The sequence below is a fragment of the Lolium rigidum genome, unplaced genomic scaffold (genome assembly GCF_022539505.1).
Source record: "Lolium rigidum isolate FL_2022 unplaced genomic scaffold, APGP_CSIRO_Lrig_0.1 contig_70286_1, whole genome shotgun sequence".
In the NCBI taxonomy this organism is placed as follows: domain Eukaryota; kingdom Viridiplantae; phylum Streptophyta; class Magnoliopsida; order Poales; family Poaceae; genus Lolium; species Lolium rigidum.
Genome location: NW_025901446.1, coordinates 1 through 26,669, shown reverse-complemented (window position 1 = coordinate 26,669; position 26,669 = coordinate 1). Strand labels below are relative to the sequence as shown.

At 45.3% G+C, this 26,669-nt stretch overlaps 2 protein-coding genes across 2 annotated transcripts; one reads left to right on the top strand and one right to left on the bottom strand.

Annotated features, from left to right (window-relative positions):
• Positions 1-4,044: 4,044 nt before the first annotated feature.
• Positions 4,045-8,437, top strand: LOC124682198. The gene is made up of 3 exons (XM_047216934.1): positions 4,045-4,438; positions 6,857-6,937; positions 7,681-8,437. The coding sequence occupies exons 1-3, from the start codon at positions 4,045-4,047 to the stop codon at positions 8,115-8,117; spliced, it is 912 nt and encodes a 303-aa protein (XP_047072890.1). The 3' UTR covers positions 8,118-8,437.
• Positions 8,438-9,645: 1,208 nt separating this feature from the next.
• Positions 9,646-11,552, bottom strand: LOC124682199 (rho guanine nucleotide exchange factor 8-like). The gene is made up of 5 exons (XM_047216935.1): positions 11,378-11,552; positions 10,991-11,262; positions 10,827-10,901; positions 10,139-10,711; positions 9,646-10,047 (listed from the first exon to the last, which is right to left on the bottom strand). Exons 1-5 carry the CDS (start codon positions 11,550-11,552, stop codon positions 9,646-9,648), a joined length of 1,497 nt encoding a protein of 498 aa, XP_047072891.1.
• Positions 11,553-26,669: the final 15,117 nt, after the last annotated feature.

Genomic DNA, 26,669 nt, shown 5'->3' with positions numbered 1-26,669 from the left:
ACGATGTCGAAGATCTTGAACGTGCCATCGAGATCGGATCCTTACGCCTCTAATCCCCACAGACGGCGCCAATTGACAAGGTATCAACTTGTCAATGCCTACAGGTTATAGGCTAGGGTTTAGTTAGAAGTAGAGGGCAAGTAGATCTCGAAGGTTTCAGCCGAAAAGTACTCGACGATTATGAAAACTAGGGTTTGTGAACAATGATTCGATGATCTCCTCGCCCCTCGACTCCCCTTTATATAAGAAGTGGAGCCGAGGGTTTCGTTTTGTACAAGTTACGCAGTCCGGGACGGTTTCTAACTCATCCCGCCGGATTACAAACAACACTTCCTATTACAACTCTACTTTCCTTAATATATCTTGGGCTCTCGAACCTTCTTATTCTTAGGGTAGTGGGCCTTCATTAAACCCCGGGTACTATCTTTGGCAGGCCCATTTGGGATGCCTATGTTAATAGGTTAGTTCCGGAAAATGCATCAAAACGATATAAAGTATGGATAAAACATGTAGATATTGCCATAAAACTAGCATGAAACATAAGAAATTATAGATACGTTGGAGACGTATCAGCCACGTATCAGCGGATGATGCAGAAGTGCCTCGCCTCGCAGATTGGAAAAGTGTCCAAGTGTACATTGTTGACATTGTCATAACAACAAAGCAAGGGTCATCCCTGATCGGTGATCTCAAGGAAACCTTCGACAACCTCGACAAGTTCCGCCTTAAGTTGAATCCGACAAAATGTTCTTTTGGTGTTCCTGTGGGAGAACTCCACGGATACTTAGTGTCAGCCAGGGGAATCGAGGCCAATCCAGAGAAAATACAGGCTATCTTGACGATGTGAAAACCAATCAAGCTCAAGGAGATACAACAGCTGACTGGACGAGTCGCAACTTTGAGTAGGTTTGTCGCCAGGTTGGGAGAAAAAGCGCTCCCCTTTTACGCGCTCATCAAGCAAGGGAAAAAATTCGAGTGGAACGAGGAAGCAGACAAAGCTTTTGAGCATCTGAAGCGAACTATTTCGACACCACCAATATTGGTGGAACCCCGAGAAAAAGAACCCCTGTTGTTATACATCGCGACTACACCTCAGGTGGTCAACACAGTCCTCGTGGTAGAGCGAGAGGAATAAGGAAAAATTCACGGGGTCCAGCGGCCAATATATTTTCTTAGTGAAGTTTTGTCATCATCCAAACAATGTTACCCGCAATATCAGAAGTTGGCCTATGGAGTTTTCATGTCAGCACGAAAGTTAAGGCACTATGTTTCGGCACACCCGATAATAGTGATCAACGAGGCACCCCTCTCGAACATACTGAACAATCCAGAAGCAATAGGACGTGTCCCCCTATGGGTGTGTCCCTGTTCAGGTCTTTGTTACATTGAGTTTATGTGGGGTTGGTCATGTTGTTGTAGATTTTTGCTCGGTTTTTTCCTAAAAACTAGGCACACTCTTCTTAATTAACAGATGAGGCAAAGCTTTTGCCTCCGTTTCAATTTTTTATTGTACTATATATGCTAATGATATTTTTTCTAAAATCTTAATTAAATTTTACAAAGTTTGTTTTTTCTTTTAAAATATATAAGACTTTTATTTATTGGGGTGGAGGCAGTTTACAATTTCCATGTTAGTCGCAGACGTTCACCCCGAATCATCAATCATAGCTATTAGCGATGATGAAATCAGGGGTGAGAGCATCTCCAGCCGCGCCCCCCCAAAGCGTCCCCCAAACCACGCCGGATTGAGCGTTTGGGGGACGTGTTTTGTTCGTGCCGCGTTTGGGGGACGTCGCTCCCCAGCCGCGTCCCCCAAACGCCCCCCCAAACATTTAAAATACTTCTTTTTAACACAGAACCATTTATCAAATATAGCATATGAATAAAAATGTTTGCGAGGATTGTTTTCAAATTAAATTACAATAAACAATAAAACAAGTAAACAAATATAATAAATATGGCTAGATGCTAGATCAAGGTGCCACGGTATTTCCTTTGATCCTCCACAAATGCTCAACGAGATCAGCTTGAAGTTGTTCATGAACATTGATGTCACGGATCTCTGCGTGCATGGCGAGAAAATCAGCAAAATCTGCAGGCAACTCATGATCAACCTCCGCAAGAGGGCCTTCACACTCATAGGGACCAACATGTGACCTAGCATGATTCTTGCGGTCATCCTCGATGATCATGTTGTGCATGATCACACAAGCATGCATCACCTCCCACATTTGATCGTGAGACCAGCTTAGAGCAGGGTACCGGACAATGGCAAATTATGCTTGAAGCACACCAAATGCCCGCTCGACATCCTTCCTGCAAGCCTCCTGTCGCGTAGCAAAGTGGGAATTCTTCAGACCTGATGGATTCGAGATTGTTTTGACAAAAGTGGCCCATTTTGGATATATACCATCGGCTAGATAATAGCCTTTGGTATATTCGTGGCCATTGATCTCATAGTTGCATGGTGGAGCATGCCCTTCCACTAGTCTGCCGAACACCGGAGACCGCTCGCAACACGTTGATGTCATTGTGTGATCCCGCCATGCCAAAGAAAGAATGCCAAATCCACATGTCATAATCGCCACAGCCTTCAAGCACCACACCGCAATATCCATGACGCCCTTTGTATATACCCGCCAAGAAAACGAGCAGTTCTTCCATGCCCGAGTGCATGCAATCGATGCTTCCAAGCATTCCAGGGAATCCTCCGGCAGCATTTTGTGCCATGATCCTTGCGGTCTCTTCCTCGGTTGGCCCTCTCAAATAGTATTTGCCAAACTTTCCCACCACAGCTCGGCAAAACTTGTACATGCACTCAATGGCAGTAGACTGACTCATGCGAAGGTAGTCATCCTGTGTATCGGCAGGTGCTCCGTATGCAAGCATCCTCATGGCGGCGGTGCACTTCTGAATGGACGAGAACCCGACAACGCCTACAGCGTCGAGCTTGAGCTTGAAGTAGGGGTCGAAATCTCGAACGCCATGGAGGATATTCATGAACAGCCCCTTGCTCATCTTGTACCGGCGCCGAAAATTGTCGGCATGTGTTGCATCATCGGCGAAGTAGTCGTTGTGCAGCATGGCATGCCCCTCCATCCTCTCGCGGGGCTTCGACTTCCTTCTTCCCGGCCTTGATCCTCCGCGGCGCGGCCTCTTCCTCTTCTCCGCCTCGCCGTCAACCATGTCCCGGAGGGACGCGATGATCATCAAATGCTCCCGCAGGTCGTCATCGAAGGCTTGCTCGTCCTCCAGCGACGGGGCAAGCATCTCATCGTCGCCGTCCATGGCTAAAGCAAAATCAATGGTTAAAATTGCGCCGAGGCAGACGACGCAACAAACAGCGGCCAATCGCGCGTACCTGGCAAGTCGTCGAGCACCTTATGTGCGCGGAGGTGGGGCGGATTTGACGGCGCGTTCTGGGACGCGCTGGCGAAGCGGCGGCATGACCGGCGGGAGCCCCAGCCGCGACAACGGTGCCGACTCTCAGCAGAGATCAGACGCCCAAACGGGCGGAAAATCCAGCGGCGGCGGTGGGGTGGGAGGCGCGGGAAGGAAGGAGCGGCGAGAAAAGAGGCGCGAACCAACGGTTTATGCAAATAGTCGCCGACATGTGGGAGCCCGCCTCGCTTTTCGGTGTGTCCGACGTCCCCGGAGCGTCCCCTGGGGGACGGGGACGGGCTCGGGACGCCGGACACCGTATCGGGCCGCGCCGGACAAAAATGAGCTTTAAGGGACGCGACTGAAACAGTTTTTTGGTCCGGCGTGCTCCAAATCCCTTTGAAGATGCTTTGGGACGCGGCTGGAGATGCTCTAACCGAAGTTTGGTGTTAAGGAGAAAACTGATCAAAGTTGGACTTTGCCAGAAAAAGCGACCACCATATTCCTGCTCTCTCCTCTCCTGCAAGCAGCAAGGCAACCGAAAAGCCCTCTCCCCCATTCTCTCCCCTGAATTCCCGCACCTACTGCCCACACCGCGTCTAGGGTTGTAGCCCTCCACCCACCCCGCCCACGCACCCAACGGTCCTTCCGCCGCCGCCGCCGATGGCCCTCCTCGGCGACGCGCTGCGGCAGGCCATCATGCCGCGGGGCGCGTACGAGGCGCTGCGGGACGAGGACCGCGCGCTGCCGCGCCTCCGCCGCCCGCTCGCCGTCGCCGCCGCCGCCTGCGTCGCCCTCGCCGCCGTCGCCGCCGTGGGGGTCAGCCTCGGGATCGTCTTCCCCGCCGAGCCGGCCGAGCGCCCCTTCTGCCGCGAGCGCCGCATGCTCGAGGCGCTCCCGGCGGCGGCCAGCAGCCGGGAGGAGGAGCCCGAGGCGTACCGCTACCGAGGCGGGGCCTTCTACATGACCACGGCCGAGGCCGCAGACTTCTACTGGATGGTCGTCTTCGTGCCATCCGCCGTCCTCTTCGCCGTATCCGCCTCCTACCTCGTAGCAGGTGAGTCCGCCCCCGACCCTACCTGTGGTAATGCTCTTATTCAGCTAGGTTGTTACTCCAATGTTAGTCCATTTGTTTATCTACTTATATCTGTATTGGGCAATTAGTGGATTCACCGCTCCATATGAATACCAAAAATCACGAATCACCTCTCAAATTGGAGGGCTGCATTTAGGGATAGCAAGAATTAAAGTATGTCAAATATTCCGAGGATCTAAAACCACACCTAATGTAGGATAGTCTAGCAAGATCTTTTAGTACCAGCGCAACACCAAAGGCCTGTCGAATACCCTGCTCTTACATTCTTCCCAAATTGTTCAAACGAACATCATAACAATTAACAAGATCATTGATACCCTTCTTTGCGAGGATGAATATTCTGGCCTCCTTAGGGACTGACTTGCCCCAAAAATGATGAAATTGGATGATGCAGTTAATTTTAGGACATGCTTTACAAGAGGCTCCAGGGCATTACTTTTTTATAATCCGGTTCTAATTGTCGATTTTTTTTTAAAAAACCGTGCTTGTTTTATTCATAGTAGATGTGAAGCTTTATCACTCTTCCGTTTAGTATCTCAAATTGCATTTCTCAGTCATTTGAAGTCACCTCACTAGTAAACCATAGTCCTTAATTGTGCAATTATAGTTATGGCAAAAAAGATATATATGCACACAGTCAAAGTTGTGGTAACCTCTGTCACTGTATAGTTCGTAGCATATTTGTATGCTTTTTTGACGTGCTTTTGGTTCAAGTTCTCATGGATTTTTCTTCAATTTCAACACATTGCAACGTGGTTATCTTTTTTGTTTCGTACGCCCTGTTTTTGAAGTTCCTTCCCAGCGTCCTAAAATGCATAAGCACTAGGCAGGCAGGCGGCAGGTGGTGACCTAGTGCGTGTTAGGTGGCCATTTTTTAGAACAGTGGCACTTCATAACTCTTAATTTCATTGTATCTGCCTGTATTGCACACAATGAAAACCAGTTACATGGAGAGAGGCAACTAGTTATCTTACAAAGTTTGGAGTCTAGGCTCTTAATTTATACTCTCTCCGTTCACAAATATAGGATGTTTTAGAAATTTCAAAGTGAACTAGATACACACCATAATGAGTGAATCTACACACTAAAAGTATACTAGATACATACCAAAATAGATGAATCTACTAAAAGTTAAAACATCTTATACTAGTGAACGGAGGGAGTATATAATTCATTTTCCGAGTGGTATTCCTTAGCTTCAGGATTCTCAGCCCCTCAAATTAATGAGGTTAGGGAACATTTATCAATGAACACCAGCCTTACACACTAAAAGTATACTAGATACATACCAAAATAGATGAATCTACTAAAAGTTAAAACATCTTATACTAGTGAACGGAGGGAGTATATAATTCATTTTCCGAGTGGTATTCCTTAGCTTCAGGATTCTCAGCCCCTCAAATTAATGAGGTTAGGGAACATTTATCAATGAACACCAGCCTTTACATTGGATAATACGAACAATTTATTATGACCATTTGATAAGATCTGCGCTGCTCAGACTATGCACACTTAAAGCTGATGACATTTAAAACTGATTGTTTTATATCTTTCCACTCATGTTCTGTACCTTCTAATAGAAGAAATAATTTATATATATATCTGCAGTAAAATCTTCAAACCGCATTAACTCCACAGCTTGAAATCCTCTCGCAAATGACCTTATCTCCTATTACTGAGGGGATAGCTTCATAAGTTCTTTGAAAGTAATATGAAGAGTCCTTGCAGTATAACTATTTATACAGTTCAGTTGTAGCATATCCTACACAGAAAGAGAGATAGTCCATAGAACCTGTAGATCTTTTTAGAGCAACTGGCAGGAGCTCCGCCTTTTCGTTAAGAAGAGAATTGACCAGTTTATAAGGGAAATTGATCTAAAACTGTTACATGTCTGGTTTATGAGGAAAACCAGACGAAAACCACAAACGGCATAATTTTTCAGGAAAAACCAGCGAAAAACCACAGAGGCCTCACTACTTACTTAGCTGAACTAGGTCTGGAGCACCTTGAGACGACACAAGCATGACGGCAACGGCGAGCATTACGCCCAACTGATCCACTTCCCCGGAAAGGAAGTCAAAGCCGAAGATTGTAAAACTCTCCATCTTTTCAATGAAATGAAACACAAGTCTTTTGCGTTTCCTCGAAAAAAAAGCCGAAGAGGATTGCCTTATCCTTTCAAGGGCCACGATCATATTCCTTCAGTATCTGTAGATGATTCATGTTTACATTTTCCTTCAGTTTTCCCCTCAAATTTATACGCTATGTATATTTTGGACTAGACAATCTATCTTCCTTTGATCTGTTCCCATTTTTCTTTGCAGTCAAGTATAATTGTGTATTCTTGTTCTTTAATATTAAATCAATATGTACTTTCAGGAGTATCTGTTGCATATACTGCTCCAAGAAGGCATCCGTTCATCTGCATTGTCGAGAATAACTTCTGTGCTTCTAGAAGAGGTGAATCAAGTTAAAACAATCATCTTTCTTAGATATCTGTACAAATGACATGTCTTGTTTCTGGCTTTCTTAGATGCATAGTGGTATTGAGAAAGTAAGATGCTACGACTGTCATTTGTTTTTGAGTTAGCCTTCTAGGTATTCTATTCTGCTAGGTTTTTGTAAACTCGTATTTTGGTAACCCTGTTTAGTCTGGCTGCTTTATAGTGGTATTAAGGATTAAGCACACTTTTAAGTGTGAAAATCTATATGTCAATCTTGATTTGCACCTACTGGTTGTTGCTAATAGTTTGTATCAGTTACTCCATTGGTTTTTGAAGTTACCGATTCCACGAGACAAAGAGGGGCTTGAGTGAACATATAAGCATATAATGATACTAATTATTAATTACATTACCAAATTGCATTAACATGTCTTAAGCATGGGTGATAAATGGGGATCCTACTACTTTGGATGCCTTTGTCTCGTGAATCTTTTTTAGCGTCTAAATGCCACGATTGTGTTGCAGAAAGATAATAACTTGTCATGACATCAGTTGTAAATAGACATGATTCCATATAGCTAATGCATTAGATATTGTCTCTCATCTTTTAGAATACTTTACTCTTTTTCTGATGTAGCTTGTTGGCTGTTACTGGTGTTGCCAGTCTTTGTTCTCTTTAGTGTATGTGTGTGGAACCTATTACGTGCGTAGACATAATTATGTACATGTTCAGTTATTAATACCAACTTGGAACTGCAGGTGGTGTGCGGTGCCTATCTATTCTGAATGCAGTTTTTGCTGTCATATTTGGTCTGATGGCAATTATCCTTGGATCAACGCTTCTCGCACTTGGAAGTACTTGTTCAGTTCCTCTCTTCTGGTGCTATGAAATTGCAGCATGGGGCCTGGTAATTCTATATGGTGGCACAGCGTTCTTCTTGAGAAGGAAAGCGGCAGCTGTACTTGATGAGGGCAATTATGCTACGCACAGCGTGGGTCTTGAGATGCTGGAGACCAAAGTGGAAGTGACCCCAGAGATGCAGAGGCGTGTAAATGATGGCTTCAAAACATGGATGGGTTCATCTCTTCTATCTTCAGACGATGAGGAGGAAGCTTCTGATGATTATATAGAGCACAATGCTCCTAGTCCAAGAGCTTCCGTCCAGCACAGGAATGAAGATGATTTGGAGAGCTGACTGATGTAAAAACAATGTACATAGTGCCTACACTTGTATGTTGAGGTTTGATGATGTTGTAAATGCTTGGCTCGGGTCTTATGGCTGTAAGTTTGTTGTTTCGTTCTTTTTCCACTGGAGACTAGAGGGGAATGAAAAAGGGTGGTTAGTTAGAAAGTCAGGTTCTTATACAGGAATTCTTTCTATCACTAGAGATCACTTATCATTATCTGGGGGTGAAGAGTAAATTGAAAAGCTGCCTCCATCTAATGCACACTGTTTTTTATACTTTGTAGTCAGCACGACAGTGTTGGACTTGGCTGGGTCTTGAGGCACAGTGCTTGTTGAGATCAATTGAAATTGCTTAAGCAAATTATGTTACTGTACAAGCCTGAGCTGAGGATCGTTTTCCAGTTATACTGCGAGGAGTCAAATTATGCATCCTTCCTGAAGTTTTTCTTCTACTCCGCTTACAAGTGTGTGCTGTCAGTGGCAGAAGCAGAGGGTGGGTTGGATGGGCTGTTGCTGATCCTGAATTTGAGAATTCTTTACTATTACCTCTAATTTGCTGTTAATAATTTAGCCTAGTTGGCTTTTTTTTTTCTTCTGAAAACATGGAATTATTTTAGGTGTGTCCACCCTACATTTTTTTTCCTGGGTCTGCCACTGTGTGCTGTGTCTGAATTATCGTGTGTTGGAAAACCACCGAGGCCTGATTCTGACTAATGTACAGTTTATGCACTATTCCCAGTCCATTAAGCAAAGAGTAACACTACACCTACGGACAACTTCTACGGAATTGGCTTAAGGATTCAGGTCGTGGCACTGCATGTAAGGTAGAAAACGAGAACGTGGTCATATTTTCCAGGGAGGAACAAAATCTCAGCCAACAGTCCGTAAAGTTTTTGTAGGCTAAACAGTCCGTAAGTATAGTGTTATTGTTGAGCAAAGCAGGTGTGCTTTGAGTTTCTTACATCAACCCGGCAGGAAATAGGCATTCAAACAGGGGAGCCAGGTCTAGAAAAGATGAGCTTAAATCAAATCAATGAATACAATGTGTTTGCCCGCCTGGTAGTAAGTCGCATACATATTCCCCAGAGTTTAGCGTCTCCTCTTCCGGAGAGTAGTTCAGAACTACGTACAAAAATTACATAGTACTAGTTTTTGTGTGTGTGTGAAAATCAGTAGCTACGTGCGTACAACAGCAGCCCCAACCGGCGAAGCAGGTTCATGCATATCGGACAGAGAAAAAAAATGTTATAGCTGATCAGATCATCCAGTTCGTTCTTCCTCTTCCCGTTGTCTAGAATTAATCAGTCTATACGAGAGGGAAGAACGAGGCTGATCAGATCGAGCTGATGATGATCTCTGCACTCCAGTGTCGATCTCTAGCAGTACGTACGCAGCGTCTGTGTGTGTGTCTGTGTCTCAGATATGTACATAGCGAAGCCATCTTGGATTCTTAATTGGGCGGATCTGTCCCCGTTGCTGTCTTGATCGATTAATCGTGTTTGCTCTTCCTCTCGTACCTCGACCACGACAATGATGATCAGTGGCGCGCGGAGGGGCTCCTCATGCCGCCGGCGAGGCTGTCGACGTAGGAGAATTTCTTTGGGGCGAGGCTTGGCGCCTTCTTGAGCAGCATGGCCTCGCCGGCCTCGTCCAGCGTGCCCTCCTCCTTCTTCTTCATCAGCTCGTCCTGGTCGAAGTGCCACCCCATGAAGTCGTAGAGCGTCATAGACGCCGGCGCCTCGTTGAGCTTCTCCAACTCCTCCCTGGCGTCCAGCTTCCTCGGCATGTTCATCTCCATCTGCCGCCGTGCCACCTCGCTCGCCGTCAGGTTCGTCGCCGCCGCGTCCGCGCCCAGCACGTCCTCGATCCTCGACATCACGCTGTAAGCCAGGCTCTCCAGCACACGCGAGTAGCTCTCCAGGAGCGCGTAGCCGACGTCCTGAAAGATGAATCCATCGTGCAAGTTATGCGTCATGCATCTGAGAGCACGCCATTAGCAACATGCACACTATATCATTGATAATACGAACCCTGTTGTATTGGATCTTGGAGATGTCGAGCTGCGACTGAGGCGTTCCGGGGAACTGTAGCTTGAGGAGGTGGAGGATGGTCTCGGCGCGCTCCTCGAACTGCTCCCGCTTCTCGAAGCTGATGATGGAGCCCCAGGAGGACTTGGTGTCCTTGGTCTGCATCTTGCGCTTCCAGATGATGGTGGACGCCTCGATGCGGTTCTTGAGGTCCAGCACCTTGTGCTCCGTCGAGAGGTCCACCGATTCGAGGAACTCCACCGGGTCGAACTCCTCGTCGGTGATGTTCCGGTAGATGGTATCGCCCAGGCTGGTCTTCCCCTTCTTGGGGAGCGACTCGATGTAGATCTCGGGGACCTCCATCTCCACCAGCACCTGCGCGTTGATGGCCATGGCCGCTTTGAGCACCTGGTTCACGCACTCCTTCTGGTACTGCAGCCACCTGCGCGTCACATCGGACAGGCCCTCCGCCGGCACCTTCACCGTCGGCATCCACCACTTGTCGTCGTCGCGCTTGTTGTCGCCGCCCTTCTCGTACCAGAACTCGGTCTGGTCCACGAAGTTGTCCATGTAACCCTGCAACCATCATTTAACTCGACAATCAATCATTGAACTATAGCGTGCGTCGCGTATCCAGCTCCAACCTCCAATGATTATCTTTTGTAGTAGTATGTGGTGGCGTGGCACTCACGATGAGCATGTTGTCGAGCTTGCGCAGTGCGGGGATGTTCATCTGCAGGTCGCGACGCTGCGCCGTCGACATGATCTGCCAATAGGAATAGTGGGTACGAACGATTACGCGCAGTTCAATGGACATAAAGGAGAGAGAGATCACGATCGAGATTGTTTACGTACCTCCATGGTTGTGCCGTTCTCGGCGGTCTGCCTCGTCGGGACGAACTCGACGATGTGGTCGGAGACGGACAGCAGCCAGCCCACCTCCTTCTTCCACCGCTCCTTGGTGTCCGGCGCCATGGGCTCCAGCTTGCGGTGCTCGCCGAAGACCGACGCTGCCAGGTTGGTGACGGCGTTGGACAGCGCCAGCGCGGACGACACGCCTTTCCCGGTGCCGGACATGTCCTCTCCAAGCAGAAGCTTGGCGAACTTCTCCTTCATGATGTCCAAATCTGACCAAACCAAACAAGAAGGCATATATCGATCGATCAAAATGGGCATATATACATGCATATGAACAAACGAGAATTTGACCACATTCAGGATTAGCGCGCGCGATGTATGTACCCGAGGGTGGCCCGTCTCGTGCGAGACGGGAGCGAGGCGGCGCCCGGCCATTGCCCGCGGGCTCGGCCATCTCCGTGTCGTTGCTGTCTGTGCCGCTACCGCTCTCGTGCTGGTGCCGCAGGTGGCTCTGCGAGTTGCTCTTGTCAAGGCTATGCCGCCGGAGGAACCGCACCATCACCCAGCCCACCGCCTCAAGCTTGACGCGCAAGGCGTGGCTTCGCTGGACCCGGCGGTCTTGCACCGCCGCGGCTTCCCGGACGCCGGAGCAGCTACGCCGCCGCCGTGGCGAAGACCAAGATCACCGGCAGGCAGACACGCTAGTTGCACCGGAAGGCACACGTAGGCAGCAGCGACAACGTTCGTCGACCGATCTCCGATCAGACCCGGCCAGAAGGAAGAAAACAACAGGAAGCAAAGAGTCAAGAAACAAGGGAGAGGGGCGGGGACATGTCGCGCACTACTACGACTACCGCTACGGCCGGCATGGTACGTGGAGGATCGGATGGAGGCAAGGGGAGGAGAAGGCTGATCCGGCCCCGAGAAAATTAAAAAATGGGGGCTCGGGGTCGCCGGCGCCTGCCTAATTTAAGCAGGACGCGAACGTGGGGTGCATGTCGACGGGGGCGGAGGGGCAGGGGGAGACGACGATTAAATCCTTGGCGTGCGCCGTTAAATTTCTCGCCCGGGTGGTCGGCGTTGCCTTGCCTTGTTTAGCTTTAGACACCCCCGGGAAACGGGCAGATGATTGCTCCCGCCCACTCCTTGCCCTGCTCGTCGGCCATGGATAGATTTGATTTGCTTAGCTGTGCCGCCCATCTCGGTCGGCTTAATTCTTGCGTGTCAATGGAAGGATATGCTCCGGAGAAAATATTGGGCGCCCCGTTGTCAGCCTGAGAAATAGCTAGGCAAATAAATGAATTCCATGAATTATGCGATTCTCAAGTTCGTAGTACCATAGCAATGAGGGGGTCAAACCTTCTCTGTTTCGCAAGAAAAAGCTGTTCTTGGGATAATCAGAGCTTCTCTACCAGATCCAGTAAATTTGAACATGTAAACGCGTGAGCAGAGAGAGCGCATTAAACGTGAATTCTGCGCATGTGGGGGCTGCGGCCGATCAGATCCCGTAAAACATAATAGTTCCCGTAAAATATTCTTTATTACAATTCCACTTTAAGGAATCTGATTGGCACCCAGAAAAGAAAAACCGCATACATCTAATTTCCAAATATGACAGCAAACTCAACAAAACAAATGAATGTTTTCAACATGAGAAGATGCAATAATCATCCAGGTTACAATATTATTCAAATCACGTTACAACTGAGACAAGGCAATCCCGTGTCTCCGCTTCTTTTTAATTTAGTCGCAGACATGTTGGCCATTTTAATCGCCCCCGAGCGAAAGACGATGGCCAAATATGGAGACTTATACCTCATCTAATTGAGGGAGGAGTTTCATTGCTATCGTACGCTGATGATACAATTTTCTTCATGGACCATGACCTAGAGAAGACAGTAAACACGAAGTTAATACTTTGTACCTTTCAGCAATTGTCTGGGCTAAAAATAAACTTTCACAAAAGTGATTTTTTTGTTTTGTTTTGGTAAAGCCAAAGAGGTGAAAGATCAGTATACACATATCTTTGGTTGTGAAGCTGGGTCACTCCCGCTCAAATATCTCGGTATACCAATTTATCATAGACGGATTTTGAATAAGGAATAGAATCATGTCGAAACTCGCTTTGAGCGAAAACTGGGATGTTGGCAAAATAAGCTTCTTTCATACGGAGATAGGCTTGTCCCGATAAACTCCGTACTATCAAGTTTACCGATGTTTATGCTATCTTTTTTTGAAATACCTAAATGGGTAAGGAAAAGATTAAATTTTTATCGGTCTCGTTTTTTCTGGCAGAACGATCAGCTAAAATGAAAATATAGATTGACTAAATGGAACATTATTTATAGGCTCAAGAGCAAGGAGGGCTAGGGGTGGAAGTCTTGGAATTAAAAAATAGATGCTTGTTAAGTATATGGCTATATAAACTCCTTAACGAACAAGGAGTGTGGCAGGAACTATTGTATAATAAATATCTTAAAACCAAGACCTTGTCCCAAGTGACTGCGAAACCACCCGACTCTCCATTTTGGAAGGACTCATGGGAGTGAAAGACGATTTCTTTTTACGGGCTACTTTTTCAGTAGGTAATGGCCATCAAGTACGCTTCTAGGAAGACACTTGGTTGGGAGATACTCCTCTCGCGAGTCAGTATCCTTTGTTATATAATATCGTCTAACGAAAGAACACTTTAGTCGCTGATGTTCTCACAAATAGACCTTTGAATTTAGAATTTAGAAAGACTTTTACAGGGCTGCTTGGATCTACTTGGTCCAACGACTTATGTTTATTTCCTTGTCTGACGAGAATGATGCTTTTGTGTGGAGGTTAACAACTTCTGGATCTTTTCCGGTTAAGTCAATGTACGCAGATTATATGAATGGTCATACGATTTTTATTCGTAAATATATTTGGAAGCTTAATATACCACTAAAAGTTTGGATTTTTATGTGGTTTCTTTATAAAAAAAGTCATCCTCACAAAAAAATAGCTCGCCGAAATTGGAATAGTTGTAAGAAATGTATGTTATATGATTCATCGAAATCAAAAACCATTTGTTTTTTGATTGTCCCTTCGCTAAGCTTATTTGGAGATTTATTCAGTTTACTTTTAATATACCCCACTGACTAATGTCACAAATATGCTTGGGAACTGGTTAAATGAGGTGGGTAAGACGACTAAAGTTAGAATTAGAATTGGTTTTAGCGCGTTGCTGTGGGCTATATGGAATATCCGTAATGATATTGTCTTTAACATGAATACAAATATTAATTTTTTACATGTTATCCGTATGGTATCACACTGGATCCACGACTGGTCTCTCTTACTCCCGGAGGCGCAACGAGAGCCTATGCATGCTGGATGCCACCGGCTGGAAGAGGTGGCACAAGCTATTTACAGCCAGGCTGGTTGGCGGCCTAGTAAACGACTTCAAGATGTATAAACATGCATCTTTACTGTTTCGTTGGCTAGTTCACGTGTACACGTTGTATGATCTTTGAGTTGTAAAACTTGATACTTGATATTTTGATATTTTGGGTAATAAAGAGGGTTGTGTGCATTGATTGATTGATGCAGAGGCCGGGTACCCCATTCGAAAAAATGAATGGTTCCGGGTAAATAATTGTTCTCCTCACACAAACTCATAGGAAATGAATTTAATGGAATAAAATGAAAGGCATCAATTCTTGCCTCGTAGTTTCCACTGGTGCTCTATGAGATCAAGGTTTTGTGTGTGTGCGTGCGTATGTGTGGCTGAATCTTCAATTTGTCGGTGCGTCTCAAGAAATGCTTGAATGTGATTGGTCTTTCTTTATGTATGCACACGGCTACCAACATTGTCATAGAAGAACTCCAAATCTAACCCTCTCTCATCTTCAATTATCACGTTGTCAATAATCACACAACATGGCATGATGTTTTTGAGGGGTTTTTGTCCCCAAAATGAGTTGGACCCAGAAATTTACAAGCCGAGCTTGGAAAACACCAAAAGCTTTTTCAATATCCTTCCAACATGCTACGTGTGCCTTGGCAAAGTGAGCTTGTTTCTTCGTTTGGGGGTTTTGATGGTCTTCACAAATGTTGTTGATACCTTCGATCCGGATATGGATTCTAGTATGATAAGTTTTTTTCCTAGAAGACCTAGATTTAATCGAACCTTAGGAAGCACAACTAAAATGGTGTAAAGGATACGTCTACAAGATTTTGCTAGTTGATTTGATTTTATGTTTACCGGACCTATCTAGTTTACTTTGACTGGGTTGTGTTCAATGGATGGAAATATGCCAGGGTTAAGGATTCTCCTGCAGGTATGCATACATATAAAAATGAACTGCAAATGTGTAGTAAATAAAATAGTGGTAAGAGATTTGTGAGCGTGTAGTACATCCGTAAATACTCTCGCTCCTAAAGCCAGAGGTAACAAGAGCCTCTTGTTCCAACCATTGTTCCCACAGCCGCGAGTAACAACAATTATCAAGTAAATGAATACAGACCAAAGCATAAAGCTAGATGATTGTGCCATTGATCCCAAGTGAATCACTAAACATGTACTGTAACTTTCCCCTTTTTGTCAATGAGGTTTCGCGATTGCACATCGTTCTCCTCTCATCCCATCTCTTCCCTTGATCAATCTGATAGACATGGGTATCTGCAGATCATGAAATCAAGGCAAAGGGACAAGGTGTCAACACCCGGATTTTTAAGTCTAGATGCCTATTATGCCATACATCGCAATCTCATGAAGATTATTTTTGCGAGACATAATAAGTTCATATCACAGCACATCATTCATTTCAAACCATAATAGTCTTACATCAAAGGATCACATGATCCAGTCTCATTACAACAATTGATCTAAGGATCAAATACATAACACATAGCGGGAGTACGTAGTAGATGTCCATCTATTCCACAGGCAACGCTTGATGTCAGGAGACGATCCTAGTTGTCATAGACGTCCTGCTGTCCATCATCCTGATACTGCTGCTCCTCTTCATAGTCTGGCCATTTGAATAGCCAGGGACACAGCCATGAGTACTTTAAAGTACTCGCAAACTAAAACTAGTGTAAACACTATCAACCATAATAAGGGGGTTCTAAGCTCTAGGTTCATTTGCATAAAGCCAGTTTTATGTCATAAGCATTTAGTAATCAAAGACTCTTCATTTGCCTAACTTAACTCAAGTGGGAACATTAGTGTCATTCCCACAACTCTGCTGTGATCAAGTCAAATTCACCTTTCAATTCACCAACCATTTTTAGAAATCATCTGACAACGGAACAGTATGGCCATCCAACCGTCCATAACCGCGGACGCGGCTATTCGAATAGTTTAACACTCTGCAGAGGTTGTACACTTGTGCCACAACATTTGATTACATCCGTCAGGGATAGCCCTGAATAATCATAACTCAGTATGCGGATCATCAACCATTACCCTTTCACTTACATATCCTAGTATAGGCACCTCCCCTATGAGCTTGGCCTCCCAGTGATAGCAATCTGCCATCCTGGGAACTGCACAGGGCTTGGGTAAGACATTCAACTCTTTTCACGTCATTTCACTTTCAACGGAGGCAGCCTCGGCATAACCTCTATGACGCTTGTTCAGAGGGAACCCATACTAAGATGCATAAATTTCCAGCTAAAGCCCTACCCATAATCAGGTATTGTGGGGGTACTCAAGAATTGGAAATGTATCGCATCCGAACCCAATCATCAGTTTTTATCAAAATCACCATGTCATTCAAGTCACATTCACCTTCAAAATCTTTCAATGGAATGACTCATCATTCCAAGGTTTTCAAAGTCATTTGTGCCACAAGTTCCCATCTAGAGTAGTCAATTCTAGTTTTAGCACTAGCAACTAGTCATGAGGGGTGCTAAATAACTTGTAGCTCTCTAGGCTAACTTTGATGTTCTTGTACTACTCCATATCTAGACTCAAGTTAACTATAAAAGTAAACCCTGATAACCAAAGTAAAAGTTTTGCAAGATAAAAACTTGGGCTTGGAAAGTAAAGCACAAAGTAGCATAGTATTGGTGCCTTGCTCAAGTAGAGCTTGCATTAGGGTAGCTTGCAAGAGTATAGCTTGCCTTGATTGCTACAGTGATCAAAGAGTTCTTCTTCTTCCTCATAGAAGACCTCCTCCTCCTGGTAGCCTTCGGTACTAGCGTCTATAAACGGATACGAGGTATACAATCACCAAACAATGCTTAGGTACTAGACTTAACACTCAAATGGATCACACAAGCTATCATATCATCACAACATTATTAACAATGTGGTTGGCTTTGTTTTCTTTTAAGAACTTCATTTCCTCTCATAGAAATATTTATTAGGGTTTCTATTTATTTCCTTTGAGAAATAATTTCCTCTCATTGAATCTTATTAAGATTTAATCTCCTCAAATAATAAGTATGAGATCATGTTGACCAAAGTCAACACTTCATATTTACCATTTGGTAAAATGATTTAAATGAGATTCTTCATCTCATGCAATTTAAATACTACTATAGGAACAATTTAATATCACTAAGTAATACAATATGAGGGTCTATAAACTAAGGTCATTACCTCATATTGAATTACTTGGGACAAAGATTTAAATGAGAGAACAACTCTCATACCATTTAATAAATAATTTGGGGTAGTTTAAATGGACTAGAAATGGCCACATAGCCATTATTTTGCTCTAGCCCATGATCATGGTAAACAACCATGTCATATTTTCGCATAAACAATTAGAGTTTTTGAAATGTGAATTATGAGAGGTGGAAACACCTCAAATTTCATTATGGTTGATTTTTAATAATTGTTTGTATTTGAAAAAGGCACTGCCTTGTTATTTTTACTACATGAGTTCTACAACAAATCTATGGTTGAGACTAGTGTAGTTGGTTAGAGAATTTCATAGGATTTCCAACAATATCAAATTCACAAAATTTGGCTCAATAGAATTTGTTCTATTGAATTTTGAATCAAGCACCAATATTGAATTCAAACTAAATGAATTAAACCAAATTTGAATTGTTGGGCTCGCGCGGGAAAACTACACGGGCTAGAGAGAAAAAGAAAAACAGGCCGGTCCAACTACGTGTCTCGCACGAGCGGGCCGCCTGACTGTGGGCTCCACTTGTCATTGGCTCATAAATCTCGAAACGGTATGAGTGAACGAGGGCCACAGGATTAGAATCAAGATCTACGGCTGACGCGCGTCGTCGTCGACGACGAGCACAAGCACACTGGCGGCAAGCACCAGGGGGTCGGAGGGCTAACCAGTGGCCGGCGATGATCGGCGACGATGCACGGCGAGGTGGTCGACGATGGCGGTTCTCCTGGTACAAGCGGCGGCTCTAGGGGTGGCGCCAATCTTCTTCTTCTTCTTCTTCTTCTTCTTCTTCTTCTTCTTCTTCTGCGACGGCTCCGCAGCACTCCGGCGAGCAATTGGTGGTCTACGGTGTAAATTGAGGCGAGGCGAGGCTAGAGGAGGGGTTCTGAGATGAGAGAAAGCGAATGGTGTGAAGATTTGGAGAGGGGGAGTGCTCCTTATATTGCGGCGACGAGGTCTGAGGCGCACGGGGTAGGTCAAGCATAGCGTCGAGGCTACAGTGGCGGAGCGGCGTGGGCGATGATGCAGCGGCGTTGGCGACGTCATGGCGAGCACGGAGGGCTTGACGGCACTGAAAACGGTGGTCCGTGGCGAGCAGGAGCGTGACGCGAGCTCGCAGTACCGTGGCGGAAAGTCGTCGACGGTGACGACGGCGGCCATCCTCTCTGGCGCAAGCGAGCGTGTCTGGGAGGTAGAGGGTGACGTAGTGATGCACGGTGCAGAAGGAGAGGTCAAGGGGAGGACGAGGCTGACGGGCCCAGTGCGTGCTCTGGCGCGCTCCGGGCGTGCACACGTCGGCGTCTGGCATGCTCTGGACATCACGGGCACGTCCTGGGCTGGCTGTTGCTGGCTTCTGCTTGGTCGAGGGAGATGTCTATCGTGCTCAGGGAAGTGAGAGGGAGGTCAAGGACATGGTGAGATCATCCAGAAGTGAGAGGAGAGGGTTTGTCTTGGGTGAGTGGCATGATGCCACGGCATGGTCTTGTACCAGATGAAATCATGCATGATTGTTGTCCTTGAGGCTTGGCATTGCTCATTGGGTGCAAGAGGGTGCTAGTGATGATCTAGGCATGGATGGTTTAGACCAAAATCTGCTGGATATAAGGATGTAGGGAGTTGGCAGAATTTGGCACACAAGGTGTTCGATGATATGGCCGCAAGAAGATTATTTTTGAATTTTGCCAAAATTTTGCATGGATGTGATTCAAATAAAGTTTGGCACACAGTGGTGGTGTTGGTTAGCAAATTGAAGAAGATTTTGTGAAATCCAAAATGGGGATGATCTTGTTTCTGATTTGATGTTGCCACTTTGCACTCTTATACTAAGCAATAGAAAGAGAATCAGTCAAGGTGGTCAATACACAAATTGTTCACCTTGATGAGGTATTGGATGAGGTGCAAAGAGTTGGGAGAGTTTAGTTTAGAGATTGCTTAATACCAAGGCTCAAAGTAGGTAACATGTTAAAAATGGCAGAATTGACCATTATCACATGTCACTTGGTTTTTGATTTTCTGTTGATTTGTTTTGGGTTTCTTTGATTCAAAAGTGTTTATTAAGAGTTTAGCAATGTTTCCAAACCATTTATGCAAGGTAGAAAGGTCTAGGTTAAGATTTTGCAAAAATGGCCATAGGCCCATATGTGGGGTTTATTTGATTTTCCTCTCTTTTTCCTTGTCTCTATTTGCTACCAAAGAGGAAGGTTTAGGGTTTTAGCAACCTTGGTAAACACTCAAGCAAGCATCAGGGCAAGATCACAACATTCATGCATTAATACTATGCACCACATATAAATCAATTAAAGGTTTTGTTGGTTCCGAAATTTGAATAATGGAAAGGGAAACTCTTTATTGATTTGAAATTTTTGGGATGTTACAAACCCTTCCCCCTTAAAAAAGATCTCGTCCCGAGATCTAAAGAAAACTAGGAACTAAAGAGATCTGGGAATTCAGTCCTCATATCATCTTCTCGCTCCCAAGTGGCTTCTTCTTCAGTATGATTGCTCCACTGAATCTTTAGGAACTTAATACTTCTGGTGCGGGTGGTTCGGAATGCCTCCTCCAAGATACGAATGGGTACTTCACGATAGGTCAAGTCCTTGTTGATATCCACCGATCGGTGATCGATGTTTTTGAACACCTTCGTCTTCTCAGGAACTTCCAAACACTTCCGAAGTAATGATATGTGAAACACATCATGCACAACTGACATTTCCTCCGGCAGTTCCAGCTGAGAGGATACTTCTCCTCGGCGACTCAGAACTTTGAAATGTCCAACATATCTAGGTGCAAGCTTTCCTCTGAGTTGGAATCTCTGCATTCCTTTAAGGGGTGATACTTTGAGATACACAAATTCTCCGATATTGAAGGTCATTTCTCGGCGTCTCTTGTCAGCATAACTCTTCTGTCTAGATTGGGCAGTCTTGAGGTACTCACGGATCTTGTAAACCTTCTCTTCAGCTTCTCGGAGAATATCTGGTCCAAAGATTTGACTATCTCCTACTTCTGACCAGTTCAGAGGGGTACGCCACTTCCTTCCGTACAAGGCTTCAAAGGGGGCCATTTGCAAACTGGCTTGATAACTGTTGTTGTATGAGAATTCTGCGTAAGGCAGGCAGTCTTCCCATTTAGATCCATATTCCAGCACACATGCTCTCAACATATCTTCAAGTATCTGGTTGACTCTTTCGGTCTGTCCATCAGTCTGCGGGTGATAAGCTGTACTGAAATTCAGACGGGTTCCTAGTCCTTCGTGTACCTTTTGCCAAAAACTTGAGGTGAATTGGGATCCTCTATTTGATACAATTGACTTGGGTGTTCCATGCAGGCTCACTATTCTGGAGATATATAACTCTGCTAGCTTAGGGCCTTGGTATGTGGTCTTGACGGGTATGAAATGGGCTACCTTGGTTAATCTATCGACCACTACCCAAATAGAATCATTTCCTCTACTTGACTTGGGCAATCCCGTTATGAAATCCATTCCTACAGAATCCCATTTCCATTCAGGGATCTGTAATGGCTGCAGTAATCCTGCGGGTCGCTGATGTTCTGCCTTGACTCTTTGACAGATATCACACTTGGCTATGTAACTACCAATTTCTCTCTTCATTCCATGCCACCAAATTTGTTCCTTCAAGTCTTGGTACATCTTGGTTCCTCCTGGATAAATGGAATACAGGGTATCATGGGCTTCCTTCAAGATGACTTGTTTCAACTCCGAATCTGCTGGCACACATAGGCATCCGTTGTACCAAATAACTCCTTCTTCATCTTCGGTAAATCCAGGTGCCTTTCCTGTAGCTATTTGGCTCTTGATTCCATCAATTCTGGCATTTCCTTTCTGTGCTTCCTTTATCTGACTAATCAAGGTAGGCTGGAGCTCAATGCTCGCTAGGAATCCTTCACTAACTAGCTCTAGTCTAAACTGCTCAAATTCTTGATACAAACTAGGCTGTTCTTCTGCGATCATGGAGTTCAACTGACTCGGCTGTCTACTTAGGGCATCCGCTACCACATTGTCCTTGCCGGGGTGGTAGTGAATTTCCATGTCGTAATCCTTGATTAACTCAATCCATCTTCTCTGCCTCATATTCAGCTCCTTCTGGGTGAAAATATACTTCAAGCTCTTGTGATCCGAATAGATCTCGCATCGATTACCCATGAGGTAATGACGCCATACTTTCAAGGCTAAAACTACTGCTGCTAGCTCTAAGTCATGGGTTGGATAATTCTGCTCATGTTGCTTCAGTTGCCTAGACAGATATGATATCACTTTGCCTTCTTGCATCAACACACATCCAAGACCAATCTTGGAGGCGTCACAATAGACGTCAAATGGCTTGGTAATATCGGGCATGATCAATATTGGGGCTGTGGTTAATCTGCTCTTGAGTTTCTGGAAACTCTCTTCACATTTATCCGTCCATTCAAACGTCTTGTCCTTCTTCAACAGTTGAGTCATTGGTCTTGCTATGCTTGAAAATCCTTCAACAAACCTGCGGCAATATCCCGCTAATCCAAGAAATGCATGGACTTCAGTCTGAGTGGTTGAGGCTTTCCATTCCTCAACGGTCTTGATCTTTGCGGGGTCTACGGCAATTCCTCCTGCAGACAGAATATGTCCCAGGAATCCTACTTCCTTTAACCAAAACTCACATTTGCTGAACTTAGCATATAGCTGATGCTCCCTAAGGGTATCCAGGATAACTTCCAAATGTTGCTCATGTTCTTCTTCTGACTTGGAGTAGATTAGGATGTCGTCGATGAAGACAACAACAAACTTATCCAAAAAGTTCATAAAGATCTTATTCATGAGGTTCATGAAATAAGCTGGGGCATTGGTCAATCCAAATGACATGACATTGTACTCATACAATCCATATCTGGTGGTGAAGGCAGTCTTGGGGATATCGGTTGCACGAATCTTCAGTTGATGGTAACCAGTCCTAAGATCAATCTTAGAGAACACTCTGGCACCGGTCAGTTGGTCAAACATGTCTTCTATCTTTGGCAGGGGGTATTTGTTCTTGATGGTGACATCGTTCAACTTATGGTAATCCGTACATAAACGAGTGGCACCGTCCTTCTTATCCACAAACAAAAAGGTGATCTCCAAGGTGACGCACTTGGTCGAATCAGACCTTTGTACAACATGTCATCCAGTTGCTTCTTCAGTTCCACTAATTCTGGTGGGTTCATACTATAGGGTCTCTGAGCTATGGGTCTAGTTCCAGGTATTAACTGAATGATAAACTCGATATCCCGATCTGGGGGCATACCGGGTAGATCATCAGGAAACACATCGGGGTATCTACAGATTACCCTGATCTGATCCAAGGTTGGGTTGGCTAAACTCTGGTGCAGATGAACTTTCTGGGCAGCCTTTTAGACACGTGTTCTACTAACACACCGGTGCTACTAGTCATGGTGATGGCCTTCTTGGCACAGTCAATCAATCCATGATGTTTTGACATCCAATCCATACCCAGTACTAATTCCAAACCTTTTGTTCCCAGAACAATCAAATTTGCATAAAAATCTATTTCATGTATTCTGATAGGCACATCTTTGCAATTTTTTTTAGCTTTTGTAGTTGAACCAGTTATTTGAACTATCATAACATGCTTCAAACTTATTGGTTGAATCTTACTAGTGCATGCAAAATCTTCAGTAACAAATGAATGCGACGCTCAGAATCAAACAATACTCTTGCAGTTACTGAATTAACAGAAAACATACCCAGCACGACATCTGGCGCTTCCTGGGCTTCTTCGGCATTCATGTGAAAGAGGCGGCCGCTGCGGTTGTTTGGGTTGCCTAGGGCAAACTTCCTTCCGGTTGAGAAACGGCGTTGCTGCTGAGCAGGTGCAGCGGTATTGGGGGCAGTCTTGGCAAGCTTCTTGGGGCACTCATTGGAGTAGTGACCCACAATTCCACATTCATAACAAGTCACAGTTGACTTGTCCTTTGGGTTGACGGGGACAACATTGCTCCCAGTCCTTGGAGCAGTATTGGTGTTGTTGTGGTTACCGGGGGCTCTCATCGGGGCACGGTTGAAGTGGTTGTTGTTGGCATGGTTGTTGTTGTTCTGGCCTCCTGGCCTTGGGTGTCCTCCACTCCGATTGGGGAAAATCGGATGTGACAGCGGCACATGGGGCTTGTTGTGTCTTGGGGCAAATCCTCCACTTGAGCTGGGGAGATACCTTGGGGTATTGCTGGGCCCACTCTGGTTCATCATTCGGCGCTTGCGGTTCTCATTGGCTTGATGCAGCTTCCCTTCCATCTGGATGGCAGAGTCCACAAGGGCTTCCAGATCAGCGAACGGGATGTTCACGAGCACAGTCTGCATCTCATCGTGCAGTCCATTCAGGAATCTCTCCTTCTTCTTCTCGTTGGTGTCGGTTTCATCCGGGGCGTACCTAGACAGAGTGAGGAATCTATCACGGTATTCCACCACGGACATCCTTCCTTGTTTGAGTTCCCTGAACTCATCCCACATCTTCTTGATTAGACCCGAGGGCACATGATACTTGCTAAACTTGAGTTTGAAATCCTCCCAAGTCATCATCTGTCCCGCATTCATTGCGCGGGCACTAGTCTACCAGGCTCTAGTAGGTCCTAACAAGTAGTGAGTGGCAAACAGTACTTTTTCTGCAGCTTCAATTCCTGCAACTTCCAAGTTGTTCTCCATTGTTTGGAGCCAGTCATCTGCGTCCAACGGCTCTTCCGTCTTGCTGAACACACGGGAATTTAGTCTAGTGCTTTCGCTTCATATAGCTGATTAATCTTCATTGTTTTGATAAGTGTTGTGTGGGTGAACCTATGCTAATGCACCGCCCTTCCTAGGACTAATACATACTTGTGATTATACCCCTTGCAAGCATCCGCAAATACAAGAAAATAATTAAGATAAATCTAACCACAGCCTTAAACTGTGAGATCCTGCTATCCCTCCTGCATCGATATACCAACGAGGGTTCAGGTTTCTGTCACTCCGGCAACCCCACAATTAGCAAACGAATAAAAGATGTATTCCCCTAGGCCCATAAAGGTGAAGTATCATGTAGTCGACGTTCACATGACACCACTAGAAGAATAACACCACAACTTAAATATCAAACCATTGAATATTACTCAACATAATTCACTACTAACATTTAGACTTCACCCATGTCCTCAAGAACTAAACGAACTACTCACAAGACATCATATGGAACATGATCAGAGATGATATGATGATGAATAACAATCTGAACATAAACCTTGGTTCAATGGTTTCACTCAATAGCATCAATAACAAGGAGTAATCAATACCGGGAGAGTTTCCCATACCAAACAATCAAGATTCAACCCTAGATGTTACAACGGTGACGAGGTGCAGCGATGGAGATGATGGTGACGATGGTGGAGATGATGGTGATGATGATCCCAATGATGTCCAGCTCGATGACGGTGACGATGGCGTCGATTTCCCCCTCCGGGAGGGAATTTCCCCGACGGATTTCAGCCTGCCGGAGAGCTCTTTTCTCTCTGGTGTTTTCCGCCCCGCAGAGGCGGATGTTTATGTCTACGCACGCTTCTATTCCTGTAGACAGTGTTGGGCCTCCAAGAGCAGAGGTTTGTAGAACAGCAGCAAGTTTCCCTTAAGTGAATCACCCAAGGTTTATCGAACTCAGGGAGGAAGAGGTCAAAGATATCCCTCTCAAGCAACCCTGCAATCACGATACAAGAAGTCTCTTGTGTCCCCAACACACCCAATACACTTGTCAGATGTATAGGTGCACTAGTTCGGCGAAGAGATAATAAAATACAAGTGGTATGAATGAATATGAGCAGTAGTAACGGCGTCAGAAAATAGCTTGCTGACGTGCAGTTGATGGTAGTAATATTGCAGGAAGTAAAGATGCAGTAAACGAACATGTAGTAGAACAGTAAATAAACGATGATTGCAGTATTTGGAAACAAGGCCTAGGGATCATACTTTCACTAGTGGGCACTCTCAACATTGTAATCATAATTGAATATAAATAAGAACTTCACTATGCTATTCTGAATTACTGTCTGGCAAGATAACGAACACTAATTCATCATGTAGGTAAACCTTAAAGATGTATTCCCAAGTACTAATAAACACCCCACGCTGTCACTGTGAGCATTCATAGGAGGTACTAACACACCACAATTTCATAGAGACATCCAACTCAAATCATAACTCGGTGAATAAGTATTACGTGAAATATAGCCTAAGAGACCCACACGGTGCACACACTGTCACCTTTACACACGTGGGACAAGGAGTCTCCGGAGATCACATAAGTAAAATCCACTTGAATAGCATAACGACATCTAGATTACAAGCTCATCATATGGATCTCAATCATATAAGGCAGCTCATGAGATCATTGTATTGAAGTACATGGAGAGAGATTAACCACATAGCTACCGGTACAGCCCTTAGCCTCGATGGAGAACTACTCCCTCCTCATGGGAGACAAGCAGCGTTGATGAAGATGGCGGTGGTGTCGATGGAGATGCCTTCCGGGGCACTTCCCGTCCCGGCAGCGTGCCGGAACGCAGAGTTCTGTCCCCGGATCTTGGCTTCGCGATGGCGGCGGCTCTGGAAGGTTTCTCGTACCGTGGCTTTTCCGTCTCGAAGATTTAGGTCGAGGAGGCTTAAATAGGCGAAGAGGCGGAGTCGGAAGGGCTACGGAGCCGCCACACAACAGGGGGGCGCGCCCCCCTTGGGCCGCGCCAGCCACCTGTGTGGTGGGCCTGTGGCTCTTCTCTGGCCCCTCTCCGGTGTTCTGGAAGCTTAGTGGAATTATAAGATGATGTGCGTTGATTTCGTCCAATTCCGAGAATATTTCCTTACTAGGATTTCTGAAACCAAAAACAGCAGAAAACAGGAACTGGCACTTCGGCATCTCGACAATAGGTTAGTTCCGGAAAACGCATATAAATGATGTAAAGTGTGTATAAAACATGTGAGTATCATCATAAAAGTAGCATGGAACATAAGAAATTATAGATACGTTTGAGACGTATCAGCTGTGTCTCCTTGCAAT